This window comes from Lathamus discolor, chromosome 1 (genome assembly GCF_037157495.1).
Source record: "Lathamus discolor isolate bLatDis1 chromosome 1, bLatDis1.hap1, whole genome shotgun sequence".
In the NCBI taxonomy this organism is placed as follows: Eukaryota; Metazoa; Chordata; class Aves; order Psittaciformes; family Psittacidae; genus Lathamus; species Lathamus discolor.
In genome coordinates, this window is record NC_088884.1 from 112,485,881 (window position 1) to 112,513,420 (window position 27,540).

The 27,540-nt window shown below is 41.8% G+C and overlaps 2 protein-coding genes across 13 annotated transcripts in view; one reads left to right on the forward strand and one right to left on the reverse strand.

Annotated features, from left to right (window-relative positions):
• The window catches only part of MANBA (mannosidase beta), a 56,508-nt gene extending 46,910 nt beyond the window's left edge, over window positions 1-9,598 (forward strand). For 3 of the 10 annotated variants that reach the window (XM_065691112.1, XM_065691193.1, XM_065691185.1), the window contains exons 17-20: window positions 128-6,887; window positions 8,310-8,458; window positions 8,625-8,761; window positions 9,451-9,598. In XM_065691112.1, the coding sequence (XP_065547184.1) occupies window positions 128-352 (225 nt within the window). In that variant the 3' untranslated portion in view covers window positions 353-6,887; window positions 8,310-8,458; window positions 8,625-8,761; window positions 9,451-9,598. Of the gene's footprint in view, window positions 1-127; window positions 6,888-8,309; window positions 8,459-8,624; window positions 8,762-8,980 lie in introns of all 10 variants that reach the window. The other 7 variants (XM_065691119.1, XM_065691136.1, XM_065691154.1 and 4 more) reach the window with 7 other exon arrangements.
• Window positions 7,379-27,540, reverse strand: part of NFKB1 (nuclear factor kappa B subunit 1) — a 61,306-nt gene continuing 41,144 nt past the window's right edge. For all 3 annotated transcript variants that reach the window (XM_065691087.1, XM_065691097.1, XM_065691078.1), the window contains exons 12-24: window positions 25,269-25,391; window positions 24,021-24,110; window positions 23,187-23,381; window positions 20,331-20,472; window positions 17,015-17,129; window positions 14,665-14,866; window positions 13,179-13,348; window positions 12,265-12,367; window positions 11,296-11,420; window positions 10,400-10,466; window positions 9,928-10,100; window positions 9,618-9,795; window positions 7,379-8,246 (exon numbers count right to left, since the gene is read on the reverse strand). In XM_065691087.1, coding sequence (XP_065547159.1) covers window positions 8,059-8,246; window positions 9,618-9,795; window positions 9,928-10,100; window positions 10,400-10,466; window positions 11,296-11,420; window positions 12,265-12,367; window positions 13,179-13,348; window positions 14,665-14,866; window positions 17,015-17,129; window positions 20,331-20,472; window positions 23,187-23,381; window positions 24,021-24,110; window positions 25,269-25,391 — 1,871 coding nt within the window. In that variant the 3' untranslated portion in view covers window positions 7,379-8,058. The remainder of the gene's footprint in view (window positions 8,247-9,617; window positions 9,796-9,927; window positions 10,101-10,399; window positions 10,467-11,295; window positions 11,421-12,264; window positions 12,368-13,178; window positions 13,349-14,664; window positions 14,867-17,014; window positions 17,130-20,330; window positions 20,473-23,186; window positions 23,382-24,020; window positions 24,111-25,268; window positions 25,392-27,540) is intronic.

The following is a 27,540-nucleotide window of genomic DNA, read 5'->3' on the forward strand; positions in this document are numbered from 1 at the left end:
ACCTCAATTTTGATCAAATGTGGTTGTTCAGTCTGTTTTACTGACATTGCAGGTCCTCCCCAGTTTGGATGTAACTGGGTTCTTTAATACATATATGTATTTATTTATTTTTCCATTTCTCTTCCAGGCCTCTGTTTCCCAACAAGATGACTTTTATATATTTGATCTTCATACCACTGCAATTGCTCCTTTTGTTTCTCTGGATGTAGGGAGTATAAAAGGCAGATTCAGTGAGAATGGTTTCCTAATGACTGAAAAGAAGAAAGTGGTTATGTTTTATCCTTGGGAACCTACAAGCATTGAAGAACTAGAGGAGTCACTAACCTTGACCTCTCTGGTGGACATTGTCTGAGGATACTTCATTTCCCTCTAGACAAGGGGTGAAACAGGAGGAGGAAAAAAACCTTGAAGAATTTGAATGAAGTTGAAGTGACATACAATTTGAACTGATTGCAGAAAATGATGCCTATTCCTGTCATGTGTGCATTGTAACTGCTGCTTCAATGTAAAGATACCAACAGCAAAGCTTGTATATAATATATGTGGTGTATTGAAAGTAAGGCTTCCTCAGGTAATGGAACAAATATATCCCATGTATAAAATGGGAGGAAGTGAGTTGGTGGAAAGAGCTGGTCCAATTTCTCCAGTCCCCATGAGACTGGATTGTGAATTCATCTGAAGAGGCAGCACAAATATGCACCTCTAGACTATGGCTGTAAAAATCTATTTTTGTTTTCAGTTTCACTATGCTGTAAGTGAAACAGCAAGGTGTGCTGGTGACAAGGGGAGTAAAGAGGGCAGGGAGTAAAGCTGGGACTGCCCCCACAGGCATGCACCCACTTGGAGTTGTTTGATCTATCTAGACACAAACCGGGAAAGCTCTAGTTCTACCCTTTCAGATCTGTGGCTGTTACTCGGTCAGGTGTCTTGCCTGCCTCCTTGCAAGGTAGGCTTCCAAGTAAACATGAAACCAAGGCTGTCTAGTTAGCCATCAAGCAGATCTTGTTCCCCCTTCTGAAAGGCGAACAGAGTCTGAGACTTGTTTTCTTCTCTCTTTTCATGCAACCTGAGCTGTAACCTTAAGAGCTCTGTGTCTATTCCCAGAGAGTGGCAAGAGCAGTCGCAAACCTTTTGCTGCTGTGTGGATCCTTGCATAATGTGGCATAGTACAAGATATGCCTGGCTGTGGGAAAAGGAACAGGAGGAAGAGCTGACCAAAGTGCAAAGAAGAAGGGGATAGTACAGATAAGAAATGGTCATCTGAGAGGACCACAGTGTTACAAGTGACTGCTTTTTCTCTAGTAGATGCATAGTGCAGGGGCTGCTGTTTCAGCTTGGGCATTGGCTGCACAGCCGTTCTGTTACCTCCTGGCTTTCCACACGAGTGGTCCTGTGCTCCACACCGATGTGTCTCTCTTTCTAACAAAGGAAAAACCTCAACACCTTATTTTTGCTTCTTTCTGTGTGGGATCCCCAGGGAAGACGCTGTTGACTCATGGTTAGATCTGGTGGCACAGATCTTAGTCCATCTGAAGTAATGGTGCTTCAGCTCTAGTCTGTTTCTGAGTAAGTTGGTTTTAAAACGTTTAAAATGTTAAAATGTTCTAGGTTTTCTACAGAAATGCTGTCTCACTTTGGCCTTTGATACAAAGAAAATAAGCTTGGTTCAGCATCAGGGGCTGCTGTAGCCTGTGGAGCTGGGAGCCTGAGGGTTTCACTCTCAGGGAATCGACCGAGCTGTGCCTTGGGCAGATTGTTAAGCACTGGGCTTGTCTGTCAGCAGTGGTTTGAAATGCAGCTCGGATCTTGCTGGAATTCCACAAGGAGCCTCTCGCAGCCCAATCAAGTATTAATTTTCTTGAAAAGCACCTAGCAGAATCAGCACTTTACACTAGAAGGTGTTTGAACAAGCTCTACTGGTGATGACCATCGTTGTCGTAAAAGCACCACATGGGTGATGCTTGCTGCGGTCTGAGCATGTGTGGGGAGAGCAGCTGCATCTCCCATTGGTCAGAGAGCTTGGAACCGGGGCTGATTTTCTTGCAGTGATCAGAGTTTTAATGGGCAAAGAGACGAGCATATTGAGTGGTGCTTGGTGATCTCTGGTGCTTTTTTAATTGGGTGTTAACCAAAACTGATGTACTCCTGAGCAAGACAAAAAACTTGAAAGGGAAATGATAAATGGAAGTTGCTTACAAATGCTTTGTTAGAGCACCGATACAACTAACTGGAGTTGCATAGGAGGGCTTCTCTGATTAAAAACTTGCCCTAGTTGAAAGAAAACATGAAACAAACCAAAGTATGTGCGTGTGCCAATGTTTATAGGTTGTGTAAAATAAACGAGGAAAATGATAGTCATGAATAAAACATAACCCTTAGAAAATGCAGACATTGATAAAAGAATTTAAAAGTTATCTGAGAGGCATCCTGGGCCAACAATACAAGAAAAATCCTTCAGTTTTTTCAGTGTCCTGGGATCAAAGGGGAATCAAAGCAGTGACAGACAATATACGGTAAGAATGAAAAAAAATGTGGAGAAAACATGGAATAAATATGATTAACAAATATTGCTGTAGCGTATCAGGAAAAGGGGAGGTTGGTTGACGTCTTTCTCTTACATTGATGTAGAAATTTCAGCAGCATTCAGATAGAATTTCAAAATGGCACTTAATAGTGTTAAGTAAAGAAAACTTTAACAGAGTTACATGTTTCAAAGACAATCAAAAGACAATGCAAAGACATAGGCCTATATGAAGGTCAGTGATACTTGTTCTTAGTGCTAGTGAAGTTCTGGAGATGTAGGAAAGAGCTTTTTGGTTGCTTAGAAGCCATAAACCTTGAATGTGGATAACTGTGACCTTGTTTAGCCTATCATGAGTTTTAGGCAAAGTCATGAAAGAAATTATGTGGCATGTGATCAATAATTGATGAAGTGGCTCTGCAACTGGACTCTGCTGTGCAGAAAGAAGAGCATTCTACTGTTGCTTTATGCAGTTTTATGCGGATTGGCATAAAAAAGTTCAGACAAGTTCTAAACTATTGTTAGTTTTGAAGGTCAGAAGCTCCCTAAAGAGTGGGTCTAGTCTTTCTTACTGGAAAGCTTTAATTCAGCACTAGATGCTGTTATGAAAGATTAACAATTGCTTACGGCAAATACTTGAGCTCAAAACAGAATTAATGGGGGAGGTTCACTTCATTATTATCTTAATACCCTTAATATGTTCTTTTAGTTTCCTGGTGTTGTCGTGGGTATGTATTTATAGGTGCTGTTTTCTTCTCTCCCACATGCAGCAGTGGCTCTAACATGTACCTTTGTTAACTATTTTCCCTTGGTACTTTTGCCATTGCATACTGTGTGAGGTTCACTTCATTATTATCTTAATACCCTTAATATGTTCTTTTGGTTTCCTGGAGTTGTCGTGGGTATGTATTTATAGGCGCTATTTTCTTCTCTCCCACATGCAGCAGTGGCTCTAACATGTACCTTTGTTAACTATTTTCCCTTGGTACTTTTGCCATTGTGCTATGTGTGCTATATTTGGTTACATTGTTCTGCCCATACCTCAGATCAGGGCAAAGACAGGAATGCAACAGTGAAGAGATCTTCAGAATATTATTGCCTCTATGGACACATCCATCCATAGCCATCTGACTGTTGTGGCCACTCAGCAGCACCTGTATTGCCATTTTGTATCTGACGGGTTGGGTATGGGCAGCAGGAGCATTGGGAAGAGCATTTGGTAAGTGTCATAGTGTTTATCCTCAGTGTCATTAAGTTATTTGTTGCAACTGTAGAGGGGAATGGTTTCATCAATATTCTTTCAGGGTACAGCCTTGCAATGTTTTGTTCAAGGGACCACTGGGTTTGCTTGTGCTGATAGGCCTCAGACTGTGTCTGAACTCCTTCTGGGCTGTTCTGCTGGATGGCAAAAGCAGCAGTCAGAGTTCCCCTTGGCAGGAGCCATGACAAATGCTCTTCCAGAACAGAACCTGAGAATAGGTTTTGGAAGAAAGCTGTATGGCATTGTCTAATTTGTTGTCCTAAAACTGGTCTCCGACAGATATTGGCTCTGAACCCCTTCAGGACCCGCAGAGACCATTTTGAGCTTTAGAGAGCATGTCTTTGTTGGTACCTTCTGCCACGCAGGAAAGATTTATTTTTCTCCAGTTTCCTTGAGCACTTCCTTGGAAGCTTTTCTAAGTTCTACTACATATTTTCCAGGAAAGAAGCATGTGAATGTATCTTAAGTTCCTCTCTTAAGTATTCTTAGCTCTTTGCCAGTCTTTGTTGTTACCTGCTGTTTGCATACCTTGGGGCCTGGACTATTTTCCTGCCTTAGAGGCACATCTTTCTTCAGTACCATTACTTCTACTAGTCCCCTCTTGGCTTTGGAGATGTGTATCAGAGACCACAGTGCTGGGTGCAGAGGAACAGGCCAGTACATTTCTTATTCTCAGTCAAGGACAGTTGGGTTTTGTAGCTTACAAGCCAGCCTTTATGGTGCCGTTTTCTCTCTTACCATCTGAGGGCGTAAACTGCGTCATCCAGGAACTTGTGGTTTGAATGCTTAAGGACATGTTCCATTCAAAGAATTGGGTTTACATAACACTGCTTTCCAGTCAGATGTTACAAGATCATGAAATGAAAGCCCCAATTTTACTTTAATTAGGGTGGAAAACCAAAGCTTAAGTGAAGAATATAGAACCTTAAAATTACTTGATTTTGTGCCTGCCAACACTGAGAGAAGGCCATTTTACTGTAGGAAGTAGAGGTAGTTAGTAAAGACCTGTAAATGTCAGTTTTGATTATTAAAGTATGCATCTGCTACCCCTCTGCAAGTGCTCTGGCCACAGGTTTTGGTTTGTACTGCAGCCAAATGTAGAATTTATTGCCTGGGATACTTAAGAAGATACTGAGGTGATTGCACATCTGAAGAGAAGTAAAGCATTCATGATGCTCCCATCTTCCTGATAAACGTTTGTATTAGCTAGCCCAGCAGGTATGAATACTATTCTGCGTGTGCATGAGCACATGCATGTGCTGACTCAACTGGAATGTTGGCATGTGCTGCTGTAGGCCACAGGTTAACTGATGTTAAGTCAGTCACAAGTGTTTGCCTTTGCAGTATGTAATGAAGTTCACTGACCTACTACTGTTCTTCTGTATTGTGAAAATAGCAAGGGCAAATAGATGGCTGAAAAATTGCTACAGTTGCATTTAAATGAGTCTGTGGGGACAACCTGTACAGGCTTTAAATAATATACATACTACAGCCTAGCTGTAGGCAGGGCATCAGACTGCTTCCTAAACCCCTGACTACAGAAAAGCAACTCCTTGGTACTTAACTTGTGCTGTCTTTTGCTTGTAGCAGTAGGAATCTTTTGAAGCCAGAAAAAGTTTGGTCCATGCCTTTGGCAGTTACTCCAGAGCTGCTCTAAGAGCTGACTGTGCACTCCAGGAGAGCTGTGGGTGATGGGTATTGACCATTGCACCTATTGCACTGTTCCAATCACTTAGAGGGAGCAAGGAGAGTTGCTGTTTTTCCTTTAATGTAGGAAAACAGCATTTCAGTTGCTCAGAAAAGGGAGAGAAGACGCAGGTAAGATTCTTATCCTTCCTGCAGTCCACAAAATCTCAGAATGCTACCTCGATCATCCCATTACCACACAGATTTCCAAGCTTGTAAATACATCCCAAGATGACACCAGAAACATGCAGCTGTGGCAGCCAACCTAAGGTCAAGGGACTTTATCTAATTTCAATGTTCCTGCCATGGACAGACACTTTCCACTAGACCAAGTTGCTCAAAGCCTTGAACACTGCCAGGGAACAATGTCTCTTACTAGATGTTGTGCCACTTTCTGTAGCATCCTACACTAGCTGGTGTGTTCTACCTCCTACTCTCGCCTAGTTCTGACAAACTGTGTGTCGTGCCTGCAACGCATACTTAAGTGCTAAGGGTAAAAGCAGATGGGAAAAGTTGTCCTATTATGTGACTCAACTGTAAAAATGTAGTGTTCTTGTTTGTTTGAATTGGTGAGAGTACTTTTAAGTTAATATTTTCCTATTTCTAAACAAGGGGCGGGGGGGCGGAATAAAGGGCCCAAAGCCTCTTTCCTTAAATAGACTGAAACTGAAATGCTGCAAGGAAAGAAGCTGCCAAACTGTCATTTAAAGCCCTTGAATACCCAGCGCCTAGGGAGATGTCCTGCCTGATCGATAACCTGATGAATAGCTATTATGCAGCATTTGGTCATGAAGTGCTTAAGGAAATACAGACCCAGGTGTCTTTTGGTGGTTTAAAAGCAGAGCTGCTCAGAAATAAGGCTAAAAGGTATGAATCAGCAGCCAGCGATGTCCTGGTGACCTGCAGGATTGTAGAAACCTCAGTAAGTTTCTGCCAGCCCCTTCACTGTGCTGGAAATTCTGTGGCAGCAGAAGGTGCATTTAATTTGGACAGCAGCGCTGCCAGGGTTCAAAAAGCTCCTCCATCCCCAGAATATGCGAAGCTTTGCCTTTTTCTGTTACAGCTGGAATGCAAAGAGAACACTGGACAAGTACACGAATTGAACAAAAGCCCTATGCCTTTAACACTGCACATGTAGGTTGTGCATACAATAACTGAAAGAAAGTGGCATTTTTACTATAATGCATCTTGTTTCTCTGAAGGTAAGCAACATGCTCACTAATCCAACTGGATATAAAATCATTTCACAAGGACCTTTTTTCACTACAACAACTACTGCTCTTAACAATTCTCAAAATTTCTCTTGATTCATTTTCTCAGGAGTGATGCCCAGGTTACTGAAACCTAGGCAAGGCCAAGAACAACACTATCAATCTCCACCTATGAGCCAAGAAAACTGCCTGCAAGTCAGTGACCATGGTATGATGCTGCCCTTTGCTTTTTCATCCTGAAATCAGATACCTGTTCTACATCCTTAGTAAGGCCAACATCTGTAAGTTACACTATCTATCCCAGAATTAACATGAAACAAGAAGAAGTACTGCTCAGAAATAGTTATTAGAGGAGTTTCTAGGTAGCCCAAAGAACTGTCTCATCAGAGTTTTGCTGGGATGTTAAATAGATGGTTTCAGCATAGATGATTCTCTCCTGCTGAAATTATGAGAACTAAAAGAGACCATGAGTCAGAGGCTTTAGTTCCAAAGCACAGCTGCTCAGCAGTAGCTGATTCTCCTGGTCTTCTACCATAGAAGATACTTAAGCGTTAAGAGAGGTGCCTTGTGAGCCTTTATTTATGTATGGTAGTACTTGGAAATCAGCATGATCCTTGTATCAGTGCCGAAACCTGAAATGATAAATCTGTAATTCCACTTGACCGCTATGTAAAAATGACAGCAAGGTAGACAAGAGAATTCATTTTGGGGTTTTATTATAAAAGTAAAATAAAAATAAGCATTTAAAAAGCACTTTTTTTTTTTAAGAGATATAAAAAAACCTATTTACAATAGGAAAATGCCAAACTTGAAAAATGTTTTGAATAAGAGGCACCAAAGTTAGGTTTAAATACATTATTTGAAATATACAAGATTATTTTTTTAGGATCATCTTTTCTCTCCAGGTTGTCATTGTTGTGATTGATTAAAGTAATAATTTCTCTTTGCCAGCTATTTTATGAGCTTTTTTCATGCACCTGTGCTGCAAAAACTACGAAGACTGCAGTTAGAAACTGCACCCTTGGATTGCTCTGTGTGCCTTACCTCTTCTTATTGAGCTGGTATTATGCACTAACAAGGAGTGACTTTCACCTATAAAGGAAAATCCTCACAAGGCAGAAAAGCTCAGATAGTCATTCACAGCGTCCAGTCCTGTGTATTAATGCGGCAGTAAAGCCCTAGTTACTGTATATGGTGTGTAAATGAGTAAAATTTAGATGTACTTGAGGAAGCATGCACTGGGTTGGAGCTGAAGTTGCTGTTGGTTCAGGTTTGTCTATGGTTCCTCCAGTGCACTTCTGGTTGTCAATTCATTTCCCTCTGGCCAGGATGACACCGATGTAAATGTCCTGTAACTGCATATTGCTAATTGAATATTGCTAGTTGGCTATATAATTGCTTTGCATTGAACTTTCATGTCCATGACCCAGGGTCATTTTGCTAAGTGTTACTGATGACTTGCTGCTCAGAGAGTCCGAGTAAGTAAAGCTCAGTTTGCGGAAGGAGGTCTCCACACCACTGTCACACACAGTTTCACTGTCTTGAAATTTGCTGTTGTAGAGCTCGCCTGAGGGAGAGGGAAGAGGGAAATATGTTATCATTTGTGTTGCTTCATTAATGTTGCTTTCAGAAAAGCCTAAGGAATGTAAACCAATAGGGTTAAAGCTCTTCTATAGGACACCAGGATCTGAAAAGCTGCGTTGAACGTTTTCACTTGACAAAAGCACGTAATCTGATGCACTGCTGGCAGAGACTGACTGCAGCTGCAGCCTGGATGGGGTGAGAAGCCTGATGCTCTGCTGATTCTAGTGCTGTCACCACACTAGTAAGGACTCTGCCTGAGTGTGGTAGTAGCAGGGCAAAAGATTCTCAGATTCAAAGACTGTACAAGTGTACAGCCCCAGGATGAGGCTCCTAAAATATTCTCATGTTATTTCACTTACAGATTTCTTTTTGAGACAAATACTTGAGCAACTTTCATTTATTAAGTGAGCCTGAAATATGAAGAAGTCAGCAGCAGCTGTTTTCTGTGCAAGATCCACAAAAGGAGTGCCTGGCTGCAGGACAGTATCCGAGCTGAAGGTACAGCGTGGGCTCAAGTGTGAGTAGAACAGTGGTCATCAGTATTAGTTTTCTAAACAGCCATCTTAAAATAAGTAAGTGACATGATGCAATCCATTCATGTCGCAAAGCAGCATGATTAATCTAAAGGGGTAATATGTGTACAAGCACATTTTTGGATATGTATGAAGGTTCATAGACCAGGATGGACTTACTGTGGTGTTTCCTTCTTCTTTCTAGAAATATTCACAGTATTTCCACATAAGGTATAAGTTTCCCCATTAGGGTGCTGGCAGCACTACCATTGTTCGAACAGGGCAAACAAAGGCTACTGTTACTTACAACATAGCCAGGCAGTGACTGAACCTCCCTGATGACTTACTGCCTTCCCACAACCTCTGCTTTTCTGTTAATAAGAGGACCTCCATAACTGAAGATGCTCAAAACTCAACAGGACAAGACATGGGTGACCTCACGTAATGTAATACTGGCCCTGCTCCGAGGAGGTAGTTGGACACCAGCACGTCAGGCCGGGGAGATCATTGGCTAGTTTATCTTTTGAAACTTATCCCCAGTACATCCAAGGACAGTATATGCTGATTTACCATCAGTAAATGACAGATGCCGGTGTCAGAAAAGGGAGGCAGTACAATCAATACTGTAATGCATGGCTACTGATTCAAATGGTCCATTTTCCCCCTTTCCTCTAGGCTTTAGCAAGTATTTGTGACGAGCAAGTTGTGCTGCAGTAAAATATTTCTGAAACAGAGAAGCACCTTGGGCACTGTGTGTAGGAAACTGATGTATGGACAGCCCAAGGTGAGGTGGGAGAACTGAATAAAGAACATTTTAAATAAAGTTTTGGGGTTAATTTTACCTGTCTCTCCTTCTGCAAAGGTGGGTGGCGATGATAAGGGAAGAGCTTTTGCTGTATTGTCCTTCAGGTGTGATGAGCTTTGTGAGCTGGATAGTGCTTTCTGAATGATTTCAATGGCTTCTGTGTGATCCATCTGTCTCAAAGCAGCAATCAACTCCTGAACTGTGCCACCAGAAACCTAAGAGAGAAGACACCAGATGTTTACCATCAGCCAGGCTGGTAAAGCTGAAGGGCTGCACTGTTTCACCATGCAGGAGGACAACATTCTCAGTATGTCTCAGTTCTTTACAACTTGTTCCAGCCACATTACCTCATAGTTATCAAGCAGAGTTTTTGATGGGGAAGGGCTCAACCTGAAGGCATTATTAAGTATGCCAAGACCCAGTTTTTGTGCTAGAATGGACCAGTTTTTGTTTGGATCAGGCAATTCCAATAGTCTGTAAAGTTGCGTCTTGGAACTTTCATTCAGGTCTCTCAAATGTCCTAGGGAATAGAGAAATATGTTAGTTTATTATTTATACAAATCGTGCACTGTTCCATTTCTAAGTAAAAACAAAGCCAAATTAAACAGTACTTTAACTGTCCATCAATCCCAATGTTTACTAACGTAATACTGAAAACATACTCCTTTGTGTCATTCATTCTATGAATGAAGGGTGGGAGGGTACCTCTTCTCCCTCCCTATTTCAGTTACAAGCTATTGCAGAGCAATGTCTTCTGCAAGTACACTTTCAGTACTCAGTTACTAGAGGAATACTGTCAGTCGTCTTTATAGATGTTACCTTGCATGAGTAAATCCTCCGAAACCACTGCTGACTCATATGGTTTGCCATTTAATATGTCATACACCTAAAATAACGCAGAAACCTGGTTAGTGTCCAGTATCTCGATAATTCTCAGTATAAAGTCCTAATTCCATCTGTAAGTAAGTGGGCAGTTTTTTCTGCCTCAGGAACAATATGACTAAAGATACTGTAGAAGACCTGGGCAAAGCTTCAGGGAGAAATCTTGAGAAGTTAATCACCCTTGCCATACGTCATCTGGCAACTGTTTTCAAGATACAGAGAAAGACTGTGCAGTAAATAACCAGCAGGAGCAGTGGCTGTTTGGGGAGTTATTACCTGTCTGCAACTAGTAATTTAAAACAAGGCCTAGATTTTCACCTAATGCTAGTACCACTCCCCAGCACAATGATCAGAAATGCTTGACTGCTTGTACCTTACACTCATACCAAACCAAGTGGATGTAATCAGCTACTAAAGTATGGACCGTGCAGCCTAATCAACTGTTTGGGTAGGACAGAAAAGTGTATTTTCTCTACACATAAAGTCTGCAATTCTGAAGAATGCTGAACATGCAGCAAAGAAACCCACTAGAGAGCATCTCTGAACATGGGCCTTCAAACACAAGCTGCCCAACCAGCTAAATACTTTTCCATACTAAAGACAGTAGTGCAGCTATTTCAAGAAGTGCCTGGTCACTCCTGTTCAAGTAGTCTGTTAAGTGGAGCTTCCTTCCAATGCTATTTCATGGGGCGGGGAGGGAGGGTGTTGTGGTTGAATTAGTTTCAATTTTGATGGCAAATTAGAAGCTTGTCACCACTGAAATAACTGTGTATGCAGTGAAAGGAGGTAGCTGAGAGAGTTGTCATTTACTGTTAAAATAATAGATCATGTACCTCAGAGTTGGCCGCCATATCCAGTGGTGTTGTTCCAGGCACAATCCCTTCATCGTCATCCTCATCATCTTTCACGTCATCTAGATAAAACAATGGCTCAAAGTTCTCAATGTGAGGATCTGCACCTGGAAAACAAGTGTGCGAAAGAATTCCTAAGAGAAGGCTTCAGGTTGCTTTGCAACAATATTTAAAATACGCATTCTAAGCTCTGCATAAATATTGGCTAATTCAGCTGATTTTTTTATCAACTAAAGTTAGATGCTGTCAAATCTCTGTATAAAGCTACTCTCCATTATAAAGAGGGAAAACATGACATGTTAGGGCCCAACAACTGAGCTGCGATTCTATCAACTGACTGAGGCCCATTCTTGGCTCACACTGAGCGTAGCATGTACGTGATGAAGCAATGCTGTGGTGCTTCTTTTTATAGTGTCAGGGAAAATGTGGGTATTATAAAGACCAAGCACACAGCCAGAGCAATGAAAGGCTGGATTTCTGTTTCATAGGAGAAAAATCAGGTCCAAATACAACTGAAATACAATCTCAATAAATATTCAAACCTAACTCTTCCACAGTGATATGAAACAGGAGACACTAACAAGCTCGTCTTTCAGTGACCTATTTTTTGTTTTTAAAGCAGCCCAACACTTATCCTGACTGTGGAACAGGGTCTCTTCTTTGCTGCTGCAGCTATAAAAAACTACAAAAGAAACACCGAAAAAGCTTCCCAGAGTGCCAAAGTATTTTTCTTGACTAAAATTATTTGCCTTTTTAGCCGTTAGATGGTGCTGCCGAGTAGTACAGCGCCTGAAAGTAGGACTTTCCTGAGGAGAAACAAACCTTCAGGCTTTAACATCTCATTTCTCCTGCTCATTAAAAGTTCAGTGGCACATTCTTATCTGCTTGCAGCCTTCTAATCTGAATTGCCACTGTGAAAGAGAACTCTCCAGCAAAAATCTATTTTCATACCTGCTGCTTTGAGAACTGCTGCCAATTTTGTAGAGCCCCTTCCAGCTGCTATGTGAAGAGGAGTTGTCCCATCATATGTAGTGCTGTCCACATCTGCATCACCCTGAGTTTTTATTGAATGACAGAAAGAAAAGGGTCACATGTCTGTACAATACAGCTGCAGAGACTCATGCACTGCTACAGCGCAGGCAAGCACCATTCCATGCCTGTTTGAGTAAAAACTCTCATTGTGGTCTGAAAAGAAGGAAGTAGAAAGTAACTGCAATTGTCTGCATTCAGGAACAGATGGTGTGCTCCAGCAGGAGGCACAGCGCAGAAACCCAAATAGCTCAGGCAGATAAAAGCCACTCTTCACCCCATGCCACCTGATTACCCATGGTGTGTGGAGCGTGAACTGGTGTGCACAGAATTCCTATTCTCCTTATGACAGCAGGTAGGCTGGAGGCACAGTCACACATGGACACTGAGGAAAGCTACCACAGCCAGCTGTGGGTGTGTAGAATTAAGCATGCTATGATCAAGGTGTTTCAGAGATGAGACAAATATTCACAGATACACACAACTATCTCTCTATGCACTCCTGTATCCACGTTCCACTTCACACAGATGAAGCAGTTGTTCATAAGCAGTTTCACTGGCTGCTGGGATTACTCAGTGCAAACTAAATGCAGAGTATGTGCTCGGGTCAGGGTCACAAACTACATTCCACAACTTTGGCAAAAGATTCAAGAGCAGAGCTGAACAGGTAGTAACAAGTAACATTAGCAATAATTTTGCCATTACACCAATTTAAGTAATCGAGTCAATAAACAGGAACCCCCCATTACTTCTGTTCCTCTGAAGCACTTCAGGATTTTCAAGAGTTTTTAACTATGTAAGTGAAAAGATGTTGGAAAAAGAAATTCTGCCCTTACCTCAAGCAAAAGGCAACCTGCCAAGGGGATGTTCTCTTGTTCAACAGCTAAATGCAATGCAGTTCGTCCTGACTTTTGTTCCTGAGCATTGATGTTCACTCCAGCAGCAATCAGCTGTTTGAGGCAGGACATGCTATTTGCCATCACCACCATGTGAATTGCACTCAGACCTGCACAAAACAAACCCCATCCATCACATGCATTCGCATTTTAAAAAATAAAGAAATGTCAGAGCAATGAGTTTTGAAATGGCCGCTCTGTGACAGCTATAAAATGAATGACAGTTACTGTAGTTAACTGAGAAGAAGTGACAGACTTTGCCTGCTAAAAGATGGCGTTAATAAACGCATTCTCTGCGTATAAATTGGTACTAGTTGTGTTACTGATGGCAAGCCAAAGCCATGCATGAAAAAATATAATCAGCAGAACACAAGGTGGAACAGAAGGCAGGAACTGAAGAGCTCACCTAGAGCATCTCTTTGTCTCAAAGGAGAGTAGCTTTAAAAAGAAAATCTGCATGGTACTAAACCAGCAGGTATCCTGCACCAGCCCCATCTGCTACTGAACATCTCTGCTAGTCTGGGGAATCACTGGTATTTTTTACCGTCATCCTCCTGTAAGGTCACACAGCTTTGTCCCTCAAGATTAGCTGCACCAGCCCAAAAAAAGAATAACAATGCCTTGTGTTCAAAAACGAAAGCCAACCCAAAAAACTCCTCTCTCTGAGGAACTTTACGCAGTTTTTTGAATCCCATAATGACATTTGTAGGTCAGACACTTTACAACATACTAGTGCAGGAGCACTACATTCAAATGACCCATGCTGTTGAAAAATAGGAGAATTGTGTCTTTGTGGTTAGCTTATAGGCTCTAGTTCTGTATGGTCACTAAGTACCAGATATGAAACTCAACAGAGGTCCAGAAATTACGTCTGAGGGGATTTTATTTACTAGAGATGAGGAGGAAACATTACTTCTGGAGGGATTTTTTTTTTAAAGCAGTGCTTGCATCGGGTACTCAGGAGGAACACAGTGCTTGATGTTTCGCGAGATTAAAGAGAATATACAGTAATAGCATTAAAATCCATACTGTGTCATATGGCCATTACCAATCCTTATGTTCTGTATAATCAGAAAACCTACATGTTTGTGTTCTCTCATCTGTGATTACTGCAGGCATATAAAAGTCAAGGACAGCACATACAGAATGGGGAAAGATGTTATTTCCAAGGTCTGTATCTACCTGCGTAGAGACACTGTTGGCCGGAAGTTGTGTTGGCCCCATCCCTGGCAGTGTTCAAGGCCAGGTTGGATGGGGCTTTGAGCAACCTGGTCTAGTGGAAGGTGTCCCTGCCTGTGGCAGGGGGATTGGAACAGGATGATATATAACGTCCCTTCCAACCCAAACCATTCTGTGTTCTATGATGAACTGAGGTGTGTGCTTGTCTTCTAGTTACGTGTAAAATAAAGCCACTATCTTTTCATACCTTCACCACTGGAAAGGTCAACCATTGTAGACATCTTCTTATGCTTGAGGAGTAGACTCAAAATCTTGTCGTCTCCTTCAGCAGCAGCTAAATGTAAGACGGAATTACCGTGGCGGTCCAGAAGGCTGACATCTGCTCCAGCCTTCAGCAAGTCTTCTACCACCTCTGCCTGCTTTGTGATTACTGCCAGGTGCAAGGGGGTCTAGAAGTGACAGAAGCAAGCCATGAGAAGGTAAGCAACAGCTACGTCACTTCTACAGAAATCTCTTAAACCCATAAAAGCTCCTAGTGTGAGAAGACGTTACTCTACTTCAAAGCTAACAGAAATGAAAAGCTGGCACAGGTGTACGTTTTTCTACTGCACACTACGAATAGAGTTTCTACTTACTAGAAATAAGAGCTGCTTTGCTAGTGTCAGCAGTTGGACTTTGGGAGGGACAAAGACGTTGCCTACTCTATAAGCCAGGGCACTGACCTGGCTGTTCGAGCATTGCAGTGCAAGGCACTTGGGAAATGAGGTAATCCCTGTGCCCCTAGACACTGCAACCCTGCTTCCAGCTGCCCCATAGCCAAGTTCATGCCACAGAGGGAGCACACACACTTTCCAGGGCCTGCTCAAATCTGCCTTTGGCACTGAACTGCTATCTAATTTTACTCCTGAACAGGAGGCTTGCAGTCACGGGCTTAGATTTTCCTTATCCCTTAAAATGACTGCACAGAAAAGAAGAAAATCCTGCTGTTCTGTGCATGTGTTAAAGTGCAGAACAACTGCATTTACGCGGCGCCTGTCCAGCTAGCTAATTCCATTTGCACAGTCTGCATTTGTGCACAGACACAGCAGCTCTTGGGCCGAGAGGTTTCAAGTATTTCCAAAGGTTGATTGTATACTGCATTCTCAGCAGCCCTGCCAGTGAACAGTGTGATGCAGAACATACTCAGACATGCACGCATTTAAACCGTAAGCATTTCAGTAAGGTTTTGGAAATCACCTTTCCAACACTAAAATCATCTAAAAATTGCACAGGATTCCGTATTTGTTATCCTTATATTAACAGAAGACTATAAAAGAGACTCATTCCAGCTCTGTATTGAGCTTCTGTTTGTCAACAGATCTGTCAATGTATCTGCAACTAATTACCAAATCTAAGAGGTATGTGTATGACTCAGCTTCCAGAATGTCTGCACAGAACGAAAATTCCAGCCCAAGCCTGCATTCCCCCTCACCACTGCCTTAAGGTTTTATGTAGGAAGGCAGGAAAGCTGCAGAGGTCCTGGTAGGTAGAGATTTATTTCTTGTGTGACACAGCTTTGCATCCTATTTCTGTTTAATAGGGGGCACAGGATTCAATTCAGAATCTCCTGCTTGCTTTCATCAGTCTCCCCTTTTCACACTTGCTTTATATGAACAGAACAATGAAATGCAAAATGGAACAAAAACGTCAAACCCTCTGGGACTATCTGTGTAGAATAAAAAGCTGCCTTTACTGTTCACAGCAAACGAAACGACAGGGATGTTATTGTACTGCTGTGTAACGTTCAGCTGGTCACCTTTGGGACAACCAAATGGCACACATGTTTGAAAAGGTATGTGTTGCCAGGCAGGGTTCCACAGCTCTTTTTAAAGCCTTTCTGAGCTACAAAACAAAAAGCTGAGACTCTGTCACAGAGGAGGCTGAATCACAGAATCACAGAATGGTCTGGGTGGGAAAGGACCTCAAGATCACCTAGTTCCAACCCCCCTGCCATGGGCAGGGACATGTTACCCTAAACGATGTCACCCAAGGCTCTGAGAAGACGGAATTGGCAGTTTTCCTGCTAGGTAAAAGACACAAGGATGGGTTTGGTTTTTTTTGTTTTGCTATAACGTGACTCTAGAAATGAATGGGAAATCCTGGTGCTCATGTGATGGGCACAAATACCATATGGGCTATAAGAAGGGCAGACTTTGTACAGCTTCCCCATGCTTACAGGAAACTGATGACGCAGCAACTGACTCACAATCTCGAGTTATCCTATGTTAGAAAAGCCAAAAGAGCCGAGAGTTGGCGCACTGTGAGTCTCACTGCTGGTTTAATACCACAGAAGCCAAATAATGAAGACACAGAGTGAAGAAATTTCTTTGTCCTGTTTTACAATTAACCCATGGAGACATTTTTGTTAACATCAAGGGAAGGTCTAAACTAAACTGCTGAAAGCATGCTTTTGGCTCCTCCACCACCTTACACCTAAGCTTGTTTGCGCTGCAGTCTGATCTGGACTCATTCCAACATAGAAGACAGACAGTACATTGTGCAATTTCTTTTTTACTGGCTGAACAATCCACAGTACTTACACCATCACAACTGAGTACCTGATAAAGGTCGTTTCTCATGTTAATGATGTCACTGTAATTCAAATCAGCCATCACTTCCAAGAGGTCTTTCACCAGCTTAGTATGAAGGTGGATAATTGCTAAATGAAGGACGCTGAAACAAACAAAACCCATTAACAAATGCACACAATTTACAAATGTATTATACAAATTGTAAGGTTTTGCTGTAGATCTGATTGAATTCTAACAGATGAACTTGCCTATTGGAGGTCACGATTTCAGCACTAAATATCAGCACCTAAAACGATGGCCAACATTGAAATGCTTGTCAGAAGGGAACGGTGTTTTTCACCCTTCAATCACAAAAGCACACCTTTACTACTAGTCTAATAAATACAAACACTGGAGCACAACATAATTGTTTCAGAACTTGCTGAAATCCCCAGATTTCATGCTTTGACTTCAGCAGCACTGAACACTTCTTTCTGTGAAACCCTTCCTTCAGAATTTCCACAGGTCTCTCTACCACCAAAGCAGATTTTCCCTTGGGGGTTTCCCCACATCTGTGGGTTTTAATTTCCTTCGTTTTCAAGCAGAAGAATGACAAAGGACTCCGCCTGGTGACTAACAGCCACAGGGCTTGCAGCAGTGGCCAGAGACCTCAAAGCCAAAGAAAAACCTGTTCTGGGACATGAGTGACTGCATAGCAAGGCACTTTACCACTCCTGCTGGTGAATGTGATGGCCTTTCCCGTGCTCTTCTCCTTCACCACCAGCCACAGCGGCTGTACTTTCAAAAGGACACCAGGAAAACAGGTTGTGAATCCTACACCCTACATCTCAAGCACAGCTCCATTTGTATTGTTCCCTTTCGACTTTCTTTCAAAGTCATGCCCTTTGTTTTGAAACACATCCTGCCAGGCTCTCCTTTGACAGATGTTGGCCAGCCCCTAGACTCATCTTTTTGCATATTGCTGCTAGGACACAGTATCAACATAGGTCATCTGGCATGTCTGTTATGGTGCTAGAGAAATACCTAAATACACTCACAGCTATGCTTTCATCAGAAGAACAAGAAGTTCTTTGCCATTCGGGGGGTAGAGTCATTTTGAAATTGAGACTGAGAGCACTCAAAACCAGAAGGTATTTTAAAAAGTGAAAAAATTTTATTTCTAAACCAAATTAATCCTCTAAGGGCCCATTTGACTGGTTCTGGACACTGCCATAGGCAGTACCACAGCCCTTTCCCTCCTTCAACTCTCCTGTGCTGTTCAAACAGTCCCACCACTACTACAAAAGAGCTGTTCCTCTGCTCCCTGGTAGATGTGTCTTATTATGCCCTATCATGCCGACATTTTATTTCCAAATCTCACTTCAGAAACAAGTCTGCTCTTCTACTGCCTTTAGTTCCATTTCCTGTAGCAAGTACTTTAATTTTACCCTGCCACTACATGTGATGCTGTAAAGACATGATGACTAGACCATGAAAGAGCAAGTCAATTTCATTTCTTATACAGTCCTACATCAGAAACTGCATTTCAGCCCCATGGCAGAGGCAGAATGCTGCTCCACCGTCAGGCTTCTGGAGAAGAGCAGCGGTGCTGGTACAAATGCAGCACCAGCTGGTGTTACTGAGTGCCCACCGTAAATATGCATTAATCAGGGATTAATGTATTTTGTCTTAAAGCCACAAGATACAACGCAGGGTCCCAATAAATGTATTTTCACTCCCTATATACTCCCTTGATGAAAGATGAGCAAAATTGCAGACAGCAACACTTCTTTAAAGGCTTAAGCAAAAATCTTGTGGTTTTTGCTATACAGTTTTCATGATTAAAGTGAAAATTAGGAAAACTGATTTATGAATTCTGAGTTTAAGTTTTTTTTAAACCAGCTCCTGCAGGAAGACGGTCACGAAAACTCTTGTCTTGTTAAAAAGCCGCAATTTAGATGTATTACATGCTCACAGAGTAAAATACATCCCAGGAGAAAGGCATCATGAGCTTGAGCCTCACATATTTGCAGGTACTTCTTGACTCAGGAAGAAAATAACTACTTACCATCATTCTGAAAAGTATTTTGACTTTGCTGAAAGTCCAGTTCTGAGGGGCACCCTATTGATATTTAAATGCAAGTCCTACCGTACCCCATGGTTTTAATTAAAAAAACCACCCAAAACCTCAGAAGCTCTATTGTCCTAAGTAGCTTGCAGATTTTGTTGCTAGCTCCTGCCTCAATTCATGTTCCTGCTTTCCTTAAAGCAGACATTAGGTTGCCAACTGGAAAGCAAAAGAAAAGCAGCTATCTCTGATTCTGCAGTGCTTTATCAGTAACCTGAGACCTATTTGCACTCAAAGTGGAGGGAAAGTTGTAGCCTCTCTGGGTAATCCTGCAGTGGGATAGCATGTCTCAGCCACTTCTAATTTTCCAACTAGCTGGATACCTCAAGGCTTATGAGGCTTCTACTGTAAAAACCACTGCAATTTAAGGAAACATAAGTGATTGCACAGGGTCTGCCCAAACCCTGCCAGCTAAAAAGTGAGAATGTGATAATGTCACTTCCTTCCACATTCCTTGCATGTGTTCAGAGCCACTACTGCTGAATTGGTTTTTAAATAACTACTAATCATTAGTTCCTCACTGTATTTCAGTCTCAGTCCCACAGAATTTGCATAGCTATAGAGGAACAAAATGGATTTCTACTACAGCTCCTATTATTGAAGGACTGATATTAGCAAATATTAGCAGCCAGGTTGGCCACAAACATCCATGCAATCTCTTGGAAGACAACAGTAGAGTACAGATGTAAGCAAGAACAAAATAGTTGTCTTGGAAGACCTTGGTGTCAGTGAGAGAAAAGCAGCAGGGACATTTCTGCAGAGAGACCCTTCAGAGTTTCTAATGTCTCCCAGTGCATCTGGTAAGCTAAAAGCTTCCTATCAACACCTACAAGCCTTTCACAGCATACAAAGCACAGCACTCTCCTTCAGCACAAAGCTGAGGGTCCCCCTCAACTGTGTACCATGCTGCAGGCATGGCACTTTGTGCTCCGTCAAGATTTTAAGTACAGAAAAGCAAACAGCATGCTCAGCATATCCTCAAAGACCAGACTGCTTTCTGACAGGTACTGACGGGATCAATGAACTTTGTGGTGCGAGTCACTTTTCTGCAAATGCAACAAAAACGTCTATGTTGCAGCTGTACCACCGCCACCCAGCACAAAGGAGAATGGTGTTTATTTGATGAGAGCAGAGCTGCAATCCACAATCAGCACCCACAGGGGACAGAACAAACTGACTACACCATTCTGCTATCAAAACCATGACTTTCAACCCGGTAAGTACAGGCCAGCTTACTTGTCTCCATTATCATCCTGGACAGCAGTGAGATGGCGCTGAACAGCCAACAGCATCTTCACATCTCCGGTTACAGCATAATCAAAGAGAGCATTGCAGTGACGCTTGGCAAGCTGCATGGCCTTCTCCAGGAACAGACCATCTGCAAAACAAAGTTTTGCCTTCATCTGCTTTGTCTACCTTGCAACACCTCCTTCCTTGGGCAGGCATTTGTGCTGCCAAAAACATACAAAGTGCAGAGCACCAAGCATTATTCACTGATTCACTGAGACGGGTTGCCAATTACTGCTGAGATGTAAGGATAGAGGGAATGAGTCCCTTGGAAAAAAAACCAGGTGCATGGTGAGCATTCGGGCAGCAGGAATCTTGAGAACAGTCAAATCCTGGAAGCTACCTTGAGTGGTACTGAATTAAACACATTGATGTGTGCTTTTGTGTAATGAGACAAAAGGAGCAGGAACTTGGATTTGCTTAGATACAAGTGACATCTGAGGACTCTTGTCCATAGAGGACTTTAAAGAACCTCCTATGCAGTTCTGAGTAGTTTAACTTGAGGGAACCAAGGCACAAGAAGCGTAAGTGACCTGTCAAATACTGCACAGAATGTCACTGTAAAGCTATGGAATAAATGCAGGGCTTTGTGCACCCTCTCCCACTACTCAAATCATGCAGTCTCTCCTGCTTTGCAGCAGCAGCACAGAGTCTGTTCACCTGTTTAAAACACTGCAGTGTTTACAATGCTTAGTATTTGTAGTACCCTGATTCTAGATTTACAACATGTACAGCCACTGAGATTTTAGAAAGCTGAATTTGTCATGGTGGGGAGGCAAAAGGGAGAAAAGGGAGGACAGAAACTCATTTGTGGAAAAAAGTCAGTCTAGAGGCTCTGTCAGTACCTTTGTGGTTCTGTATCAGCAAGAAACTAGTGAAAATGAAACAGATGAACTTTCAAACCCCAGTTGTCATTCTGGGAAGCAGTATTGTCTGAAACCAGCCTGTATTTTGAACAGTTTCATGTTTCTATAAAACCTTGTAAGGTTAAAAATTACTAGGAGCACACAAGCAAAACAGATGCTGTCATTTAAAGCACACATAGGGAGAGATTACCCAGGATTTCCAGCTACACAAAACCAGGCATTTGGACTGAGTCAGAAGCATATCCCTCGTAAATACAAACACATAATTTCTGCAAGCCAGGACTTACTCACCTATCCGTGAAGATTATCATTCTAGCAAATCCATCACTGTGGTTCCTGTACTGTATATGCCTAGGCTGATGCATTTATGTTTGCTATTTACCTCTTAACACTAAGTAATAGCACTAAATAGGTATTACGCTGAGGAGACATATCCAGGGCAGAGGGTGTTAAGCAATGCATCCTTTTGTCATTACAGACATTTCCAAAGACCAAAAAAAAAAACTGGATGCTGAAGCTCCCTGGTTTCCCATATCAAGCACACAGAAAAGATACCCTTTAGAACACTATAAAAGAGCATATTTAGCCTAATACCCAAATGTTCTAACATACAAGAGCTATTTCATGGAGCCTATTCTTCTGTGTCTACTCTTCATATAATCTCGAGCTTGAAATTGCCTCTTTTCATGCCATTATAATAGATAAAGAAAAGAAACAGTCAATTTCCTGCCTACAGTATTCACTACTGGGAAACCAGGTCAACAATTCAGTCCCCTCCTTGGTGACTGCTAAATGGACATTATTATTTCTTCACATAGCAGCAAAAAATTTTGCTCTCTGAGTCAGTCATGAGATTTTTCACGACCAGAACTGTGAGCCAGCACGGAGCTCCTCAGGTTCGCTCAGAAGCACGGTCTGTTTCTCAGATCACAAGCAGCTACACCTTGGAGAACTACAACCCATCTGCTATGCAACTCTGGTTTCCCAAGCCACAGTTTCTAGTGCTGTTAAATAGCAAGTGTTACATAGGGCTGACACACACAAAGTAACGTGCTCTCTTCCTGACGAAGGAAACAAGATTGGTCTAAATCACAGTGCGCTTGGTAAAAGCCAAGAACAAGAAATTTGCTCCTGCTCAATTACTACCACTACCACATCTCTCTAGTCCAACTGTTGCTTTTAATTTCATGAGAAACACAATTACTGAAACCCCTTAAGAAAGTGACCATCAGCTCTTCTGAGAAAAGAATCCAGGGAAAGGACATCTTCCTGCTGGGAAATGGATTTATATTTATAGTCTGCATATATTTTATGTTTATAAATTTATAGTCTGCATATAGTTTACAACTCTGCTTGCTAAACTGTTTCTACTGACTCCCCTTGCCTTCCTCCTCTTTTGTCTGATGTCTAAGACTTCGCTACCCAACAGTGTTAATTTTACTGTGTATTTTTTACATGAGAATATTTACATTTTAAATTCAAACCTTTACTGCTACTTTGCACGCAGCTTGACAGTAGAATTGCAGGGAAGAACTACTGCTAACATCCATTTACTCACCCATTAAAGTCTGTCAAATACCAAAAACCAAGTAAACTGCTGAACTGTATGCCTTGCACCTTTACTGCTTCCAGTGCTCCTCATACAGGTTTATTATAAAGCAGTGGTAAATGTGCCCAGCAGGCTAAGCTATTTTTCTCCTTACATGACAAGCAGAAGCTCAGCTGCCCAGTAGTAGTACAAAGGTGGAAGATTATCTACAACACTATGTATGGGGAGGGACCTTAGATCTGGGGGAATGGAATCCCTTCTGTTAACTCTAGGAGGAATTATCATATTTTGAAAACAGCAAACGTATTTATGGAGTTTCCAGCACTTTAACACCAGCTTTTCCCATACTACTGTTTGATCTACCCTGAACACATTTGCTTGTTCACTTACCCTGCCACCTCCAATTTGCTTCATTTACTTCACTTTTACAGAAAGAAGCAGCATCCTCCTCCGCCTCCTGACAACCACAGGTTCTGCACTCATTCCTGTCCATAGTTTCCACTTTCACATCATGTTTCATGTCCCGTTTGTCACTTTGTTCATCAGAGCGCTTCCCACCTTGTTCAGCTGTCCTATTTAATAGTCCTTAAAACAAAAATTAGTACCACTAGTGTCTAATACTGTTGCTTTTTTATGCAAGTGATAAAGCTCAACACCAAACCCTAAAAACTCTACGCAAATACTGATGTTTACATAGGTGTTATCATTAAGCATTCATGAATTATAGTACTCCAGATGGACAGACATAGGAATGTAACTTGCTCTAAAGTGATATTACATTTTTGATAGCCCCTGCTTTAAAGATGAACTTTTATACATAACAAGAGATACACCTCTCCTTGTATGATACAAGAATGCAAGTCTGAAGTATTCACAGGAAATCTAGCTGAATGATTCAGATTTACTTTTATTCTTCTGACACCAAATTCATCCCTTAGACTTTGGAAATAAGTACGGTGTATTCAACCTGTAAGTAATTCCTTATTTTAGGAAGCCAAGAATGTCCTTATTATTAACTTAATCTTTTCCACTGACTTGTATGTTACTTCTCTGGGCTGTTGTGTATCAGACTATGGTGACAAAGGAAGATACCCTTCCTCTGGTCTAGTCCTTGTGTCACCTGCAATCAGCACGTTCAAGCAAGCAAAGGGCTGTTGCTCACAACATACACTGAATACATAAGCACATGCAGGACTTTTGCAAGGAACAACATTTTACTGTTACCATGTTTCATTCCAGCATTGGACTTTGTTGCGCCAGGGTGGAAATGCATCCCTCCAAAAGCAGAGTATCCATATGAAGGATAACTGAACCCTAAAGAAAGGAAAAAGAATTTACAGAATTACACCCTAAAGCAATGAAAGCATCAGCTGGAAGAACACTCAGGCCAGGTTGGACGAAGCCTTGGGTGAGACGGTTTAGTGTGAGGTGTCCCTGCCCACAGCAGGGGGGTTGGAACTAGATGATCTTAAGGTCCTTTCCAACCCGAACTATTCTATGATCCTAACACTGATCCTAAAGAACTGGAATTTTGTTTTTTTACATACCTTTTGCTTTATTCCAGCCAATTAATTTTTCCAGGCTGAAGGTGAACTATTCCTCGTCCCCCCAAAATCCAACAAATTCTAGATGGTTGGCTAGTGACATGCTCTATCCCAATATCCGTAAATCCACACAAGTGAAATATCACTAGTATGCTCCATCTAAAACTCAGCTGAGACCTCACATGCTACCTCTATGCTTTCATATCTTTGTGACTACAACAGATCCCATTCTGGTGTTATAGATGTGCTGCTCGCAATGCAGGTAACTATTTGAAAACTGAGCTCCTGCTCTATAAAGAAGGGTTGAAAAGGTATTGTGGTTCAGATGAAAATTTGCTGATCTACACGTTTTTAATGCTTTGCTGCAAGCATTAAAGCAATGCTCTTACGCATCTCAGCTACACTCTGGCTTCAACAGATAAAGTGCAGAAAAATTACTAAATAGTATTGCAAACTTTGAAATAGTTCTTTGCACTAACAGTGTTAATTTGCCAAAGTCTACTCAAGGTCTCAGAAATAATTAAGAACCTGTTCAAATTTCAAGCACCCAAGATGGTACTCAGCTGAGCTGTCTCTTGAATTTCAGTGCCTCTGAGGCCCTAGGAAGCAACAAAGCTAAGGTGTGATGGATTCCTGACTAGACTCCCTCAAACAGAAAGGTGTTAGCTGTGACTTAAAGCTTCAAGGAAAAGGGAAAAGTCACCAGGAACCTTATATGCAAGTAGGAAAAAAAAGGAGCTGATGAAATACTTAGAAAGCAAGGAGATACTTAGACTGAAATGAGTAACACTGGTATAAAGATGGGAGAATCAGGTCTTATCTATCTAGGAGACAAAAATCCTCACCACATTTTTAAAATCAGAATAAACATCTGTCCTGCTCTCAAAGTAGAGCCCCTTCTCCTTTTTGACCAAAATTGCTGCCTTACCAGAGCCAGCACCGCCACCTCCCCCTCCATACATGCCACCTCCTCCTGTGCCGCTGCCTCCACCGAAGCCATCAGAGAAGTTTGGCATGAGCTTCTGTCGTTTCCTTTGCACTTCTTCTTTGTCTGAGTTAGGAAGAACAGATGTGGTAAGGAGTCACTTTTAAACAAAGCAGCATGTGAATGCATAAAGCATTAAACTAAAACTTAAGTCTACTACTTCAAAAAGGAAAATGTAACGTTGTAGAAAAGTCAACTCTCTTCAAGTTCCAAATAACAGAACAGATTTGTATATAATGGAGCAGCGAGAATCCCTGTGAGAAGCAAGCTAGTGCCAAGTCCCTAGCAAGACCAACAGCATCACTTGGGCTCATGTGGTCTCTTCAGTTATGTCAGGTGCCTTGTGCCCAGACTGGGAAGGAAATGTACAGAGGTGTCTTAGGGAGCTCAGTGTTTCCTACAAAAGTGTCTCATGGAAATCAGTGGTCCCAAAATCGTTCTATGTCTAAGCCAAGTCATAAACCAGCACAAGTGTCCTGAACCACAAACTTGTTGAAGAAAATTTGTCTTTGAGGGATATACGCCCAGGCTCTTCTACTAAGCAAATCTACTTCAGAAATGGACCCTTATGAAAGGGTCAGCAAATCACAAGGCACTTTGATTTCCAACAATGCAGAGTACCTGCAGTGCCCTTTGAACTTCTGGGTAAGGGTAAGGATGGCAAAAAAAGGTGAAAACAATGTTTGCTTGAAATGATTTACTTAGAGTATCAGAAAAGCCACCAGAATGAAGATAGCTGACTGCCAGGCAGCACATTACACTGTCAAACCATGATGGGCAGAAATAGGAAAACCAAACCTAATTATTCTATGGTGTAATAGTACTTAGGCCCCTCGGAAAGCAAACCACAAAGATTTCCAATACTAGGGAAAGTGAAAATGTGAGAGCTACCAGACAGCTACACACGTAGGGATACAAACACTGCAGGGGTTTAAATCCAGTGGGATCGTTGAGGAAAGAACAAAATACCCTTTATTCATGAACCTACTAGTTTTCAACAGCCCTACGACAAAAAGAAATTTCATGCACAGGCACATCAGTCAGTGCATCAAATAAGATAGAGGAATACAGGAACCAGTATACTGAAACATGCAAGTGCATTACTTCCAGGTATACATGATCTGTAAGCAAATACGCACGCACACACCAAGCGTACTCACACTGATGAGGAGAGAAAACTCTAGAGAGCAATCTAGTCAGAGAAACAAACAAAAAATCCACATACACATGTCTAAGTTTGCGTGAACACTTGCAACAAGGAAAAAACCAGCCCCATAGTGGTAATTTCATGATTAGGTTGTGTAGGGGATCTGAAAACACACATAACCGGGTTGAATTAATTTTACTCCATTAAGAAGCACATGCAAGAGGTCTACTTCCAGCCTGGCAGCTTTGCTCTGCAGTTGTACACTTCCACCTTCCATAATACTTGTGCAAGATTCTTGAAAATCACTGCTGATACAAAATCCTCCAGCAACTCTAAGGTTTTGTGAATGCATGTTTTCTGCTATTTTATTGTAATAAGTGTAAAGTATATTCACTTGGACATCAACCACCATCCCTTTCTTCTCAGCCCTTCTTAGTCCATCACCACTAATGCACGTATTTTAGAGATTGTGACAGGGTATTGATTTTGGCTGTGAGTTAGGCACTGAAAACATGCAAGATTAAGACTTTATAGTGTAACCTGCAGGCAGGTGAATTCTTAGTACAATGAAAGACCAATTCTGGCTTGGGCCTCTAGGCATTTCCATATCATTAACATTACTGATATTTAAACCCATGATTGCTGCTGCCATTCACATCAAACACTGTAGACTTTAAAGGGCACAGATCTGCTAGTTAAACTTCTTTCCTAACAACTTAAGAAGCAGGTCTGATGTCAACTATTCTACTTCCACTAAGCAACTACACAAAAGATTGAAACGGCATTTTTCCTGCTCTCGCAAGTGTCTTGGGCTTACTTAACTAGTGCAGTGAAAAACATCAGTGAAGTTGTGAAGCACGATGGTAGGAGAGAACTGCAAAATACATACATTTTCCACCAGATACCAATGAGTCTTTGGTTTAAGGCTTCATCTCAAAGTACTGTCAGAAAAATGTCCTCAGATACTATTTTGCAGAAACTCAGAGGAAGAGAGTGCCATCTACTGTATAGACAGGCATGTGTGCATGTAAGAATCATGCAGGGAGTGAGCCTCACAAGGCAAATACA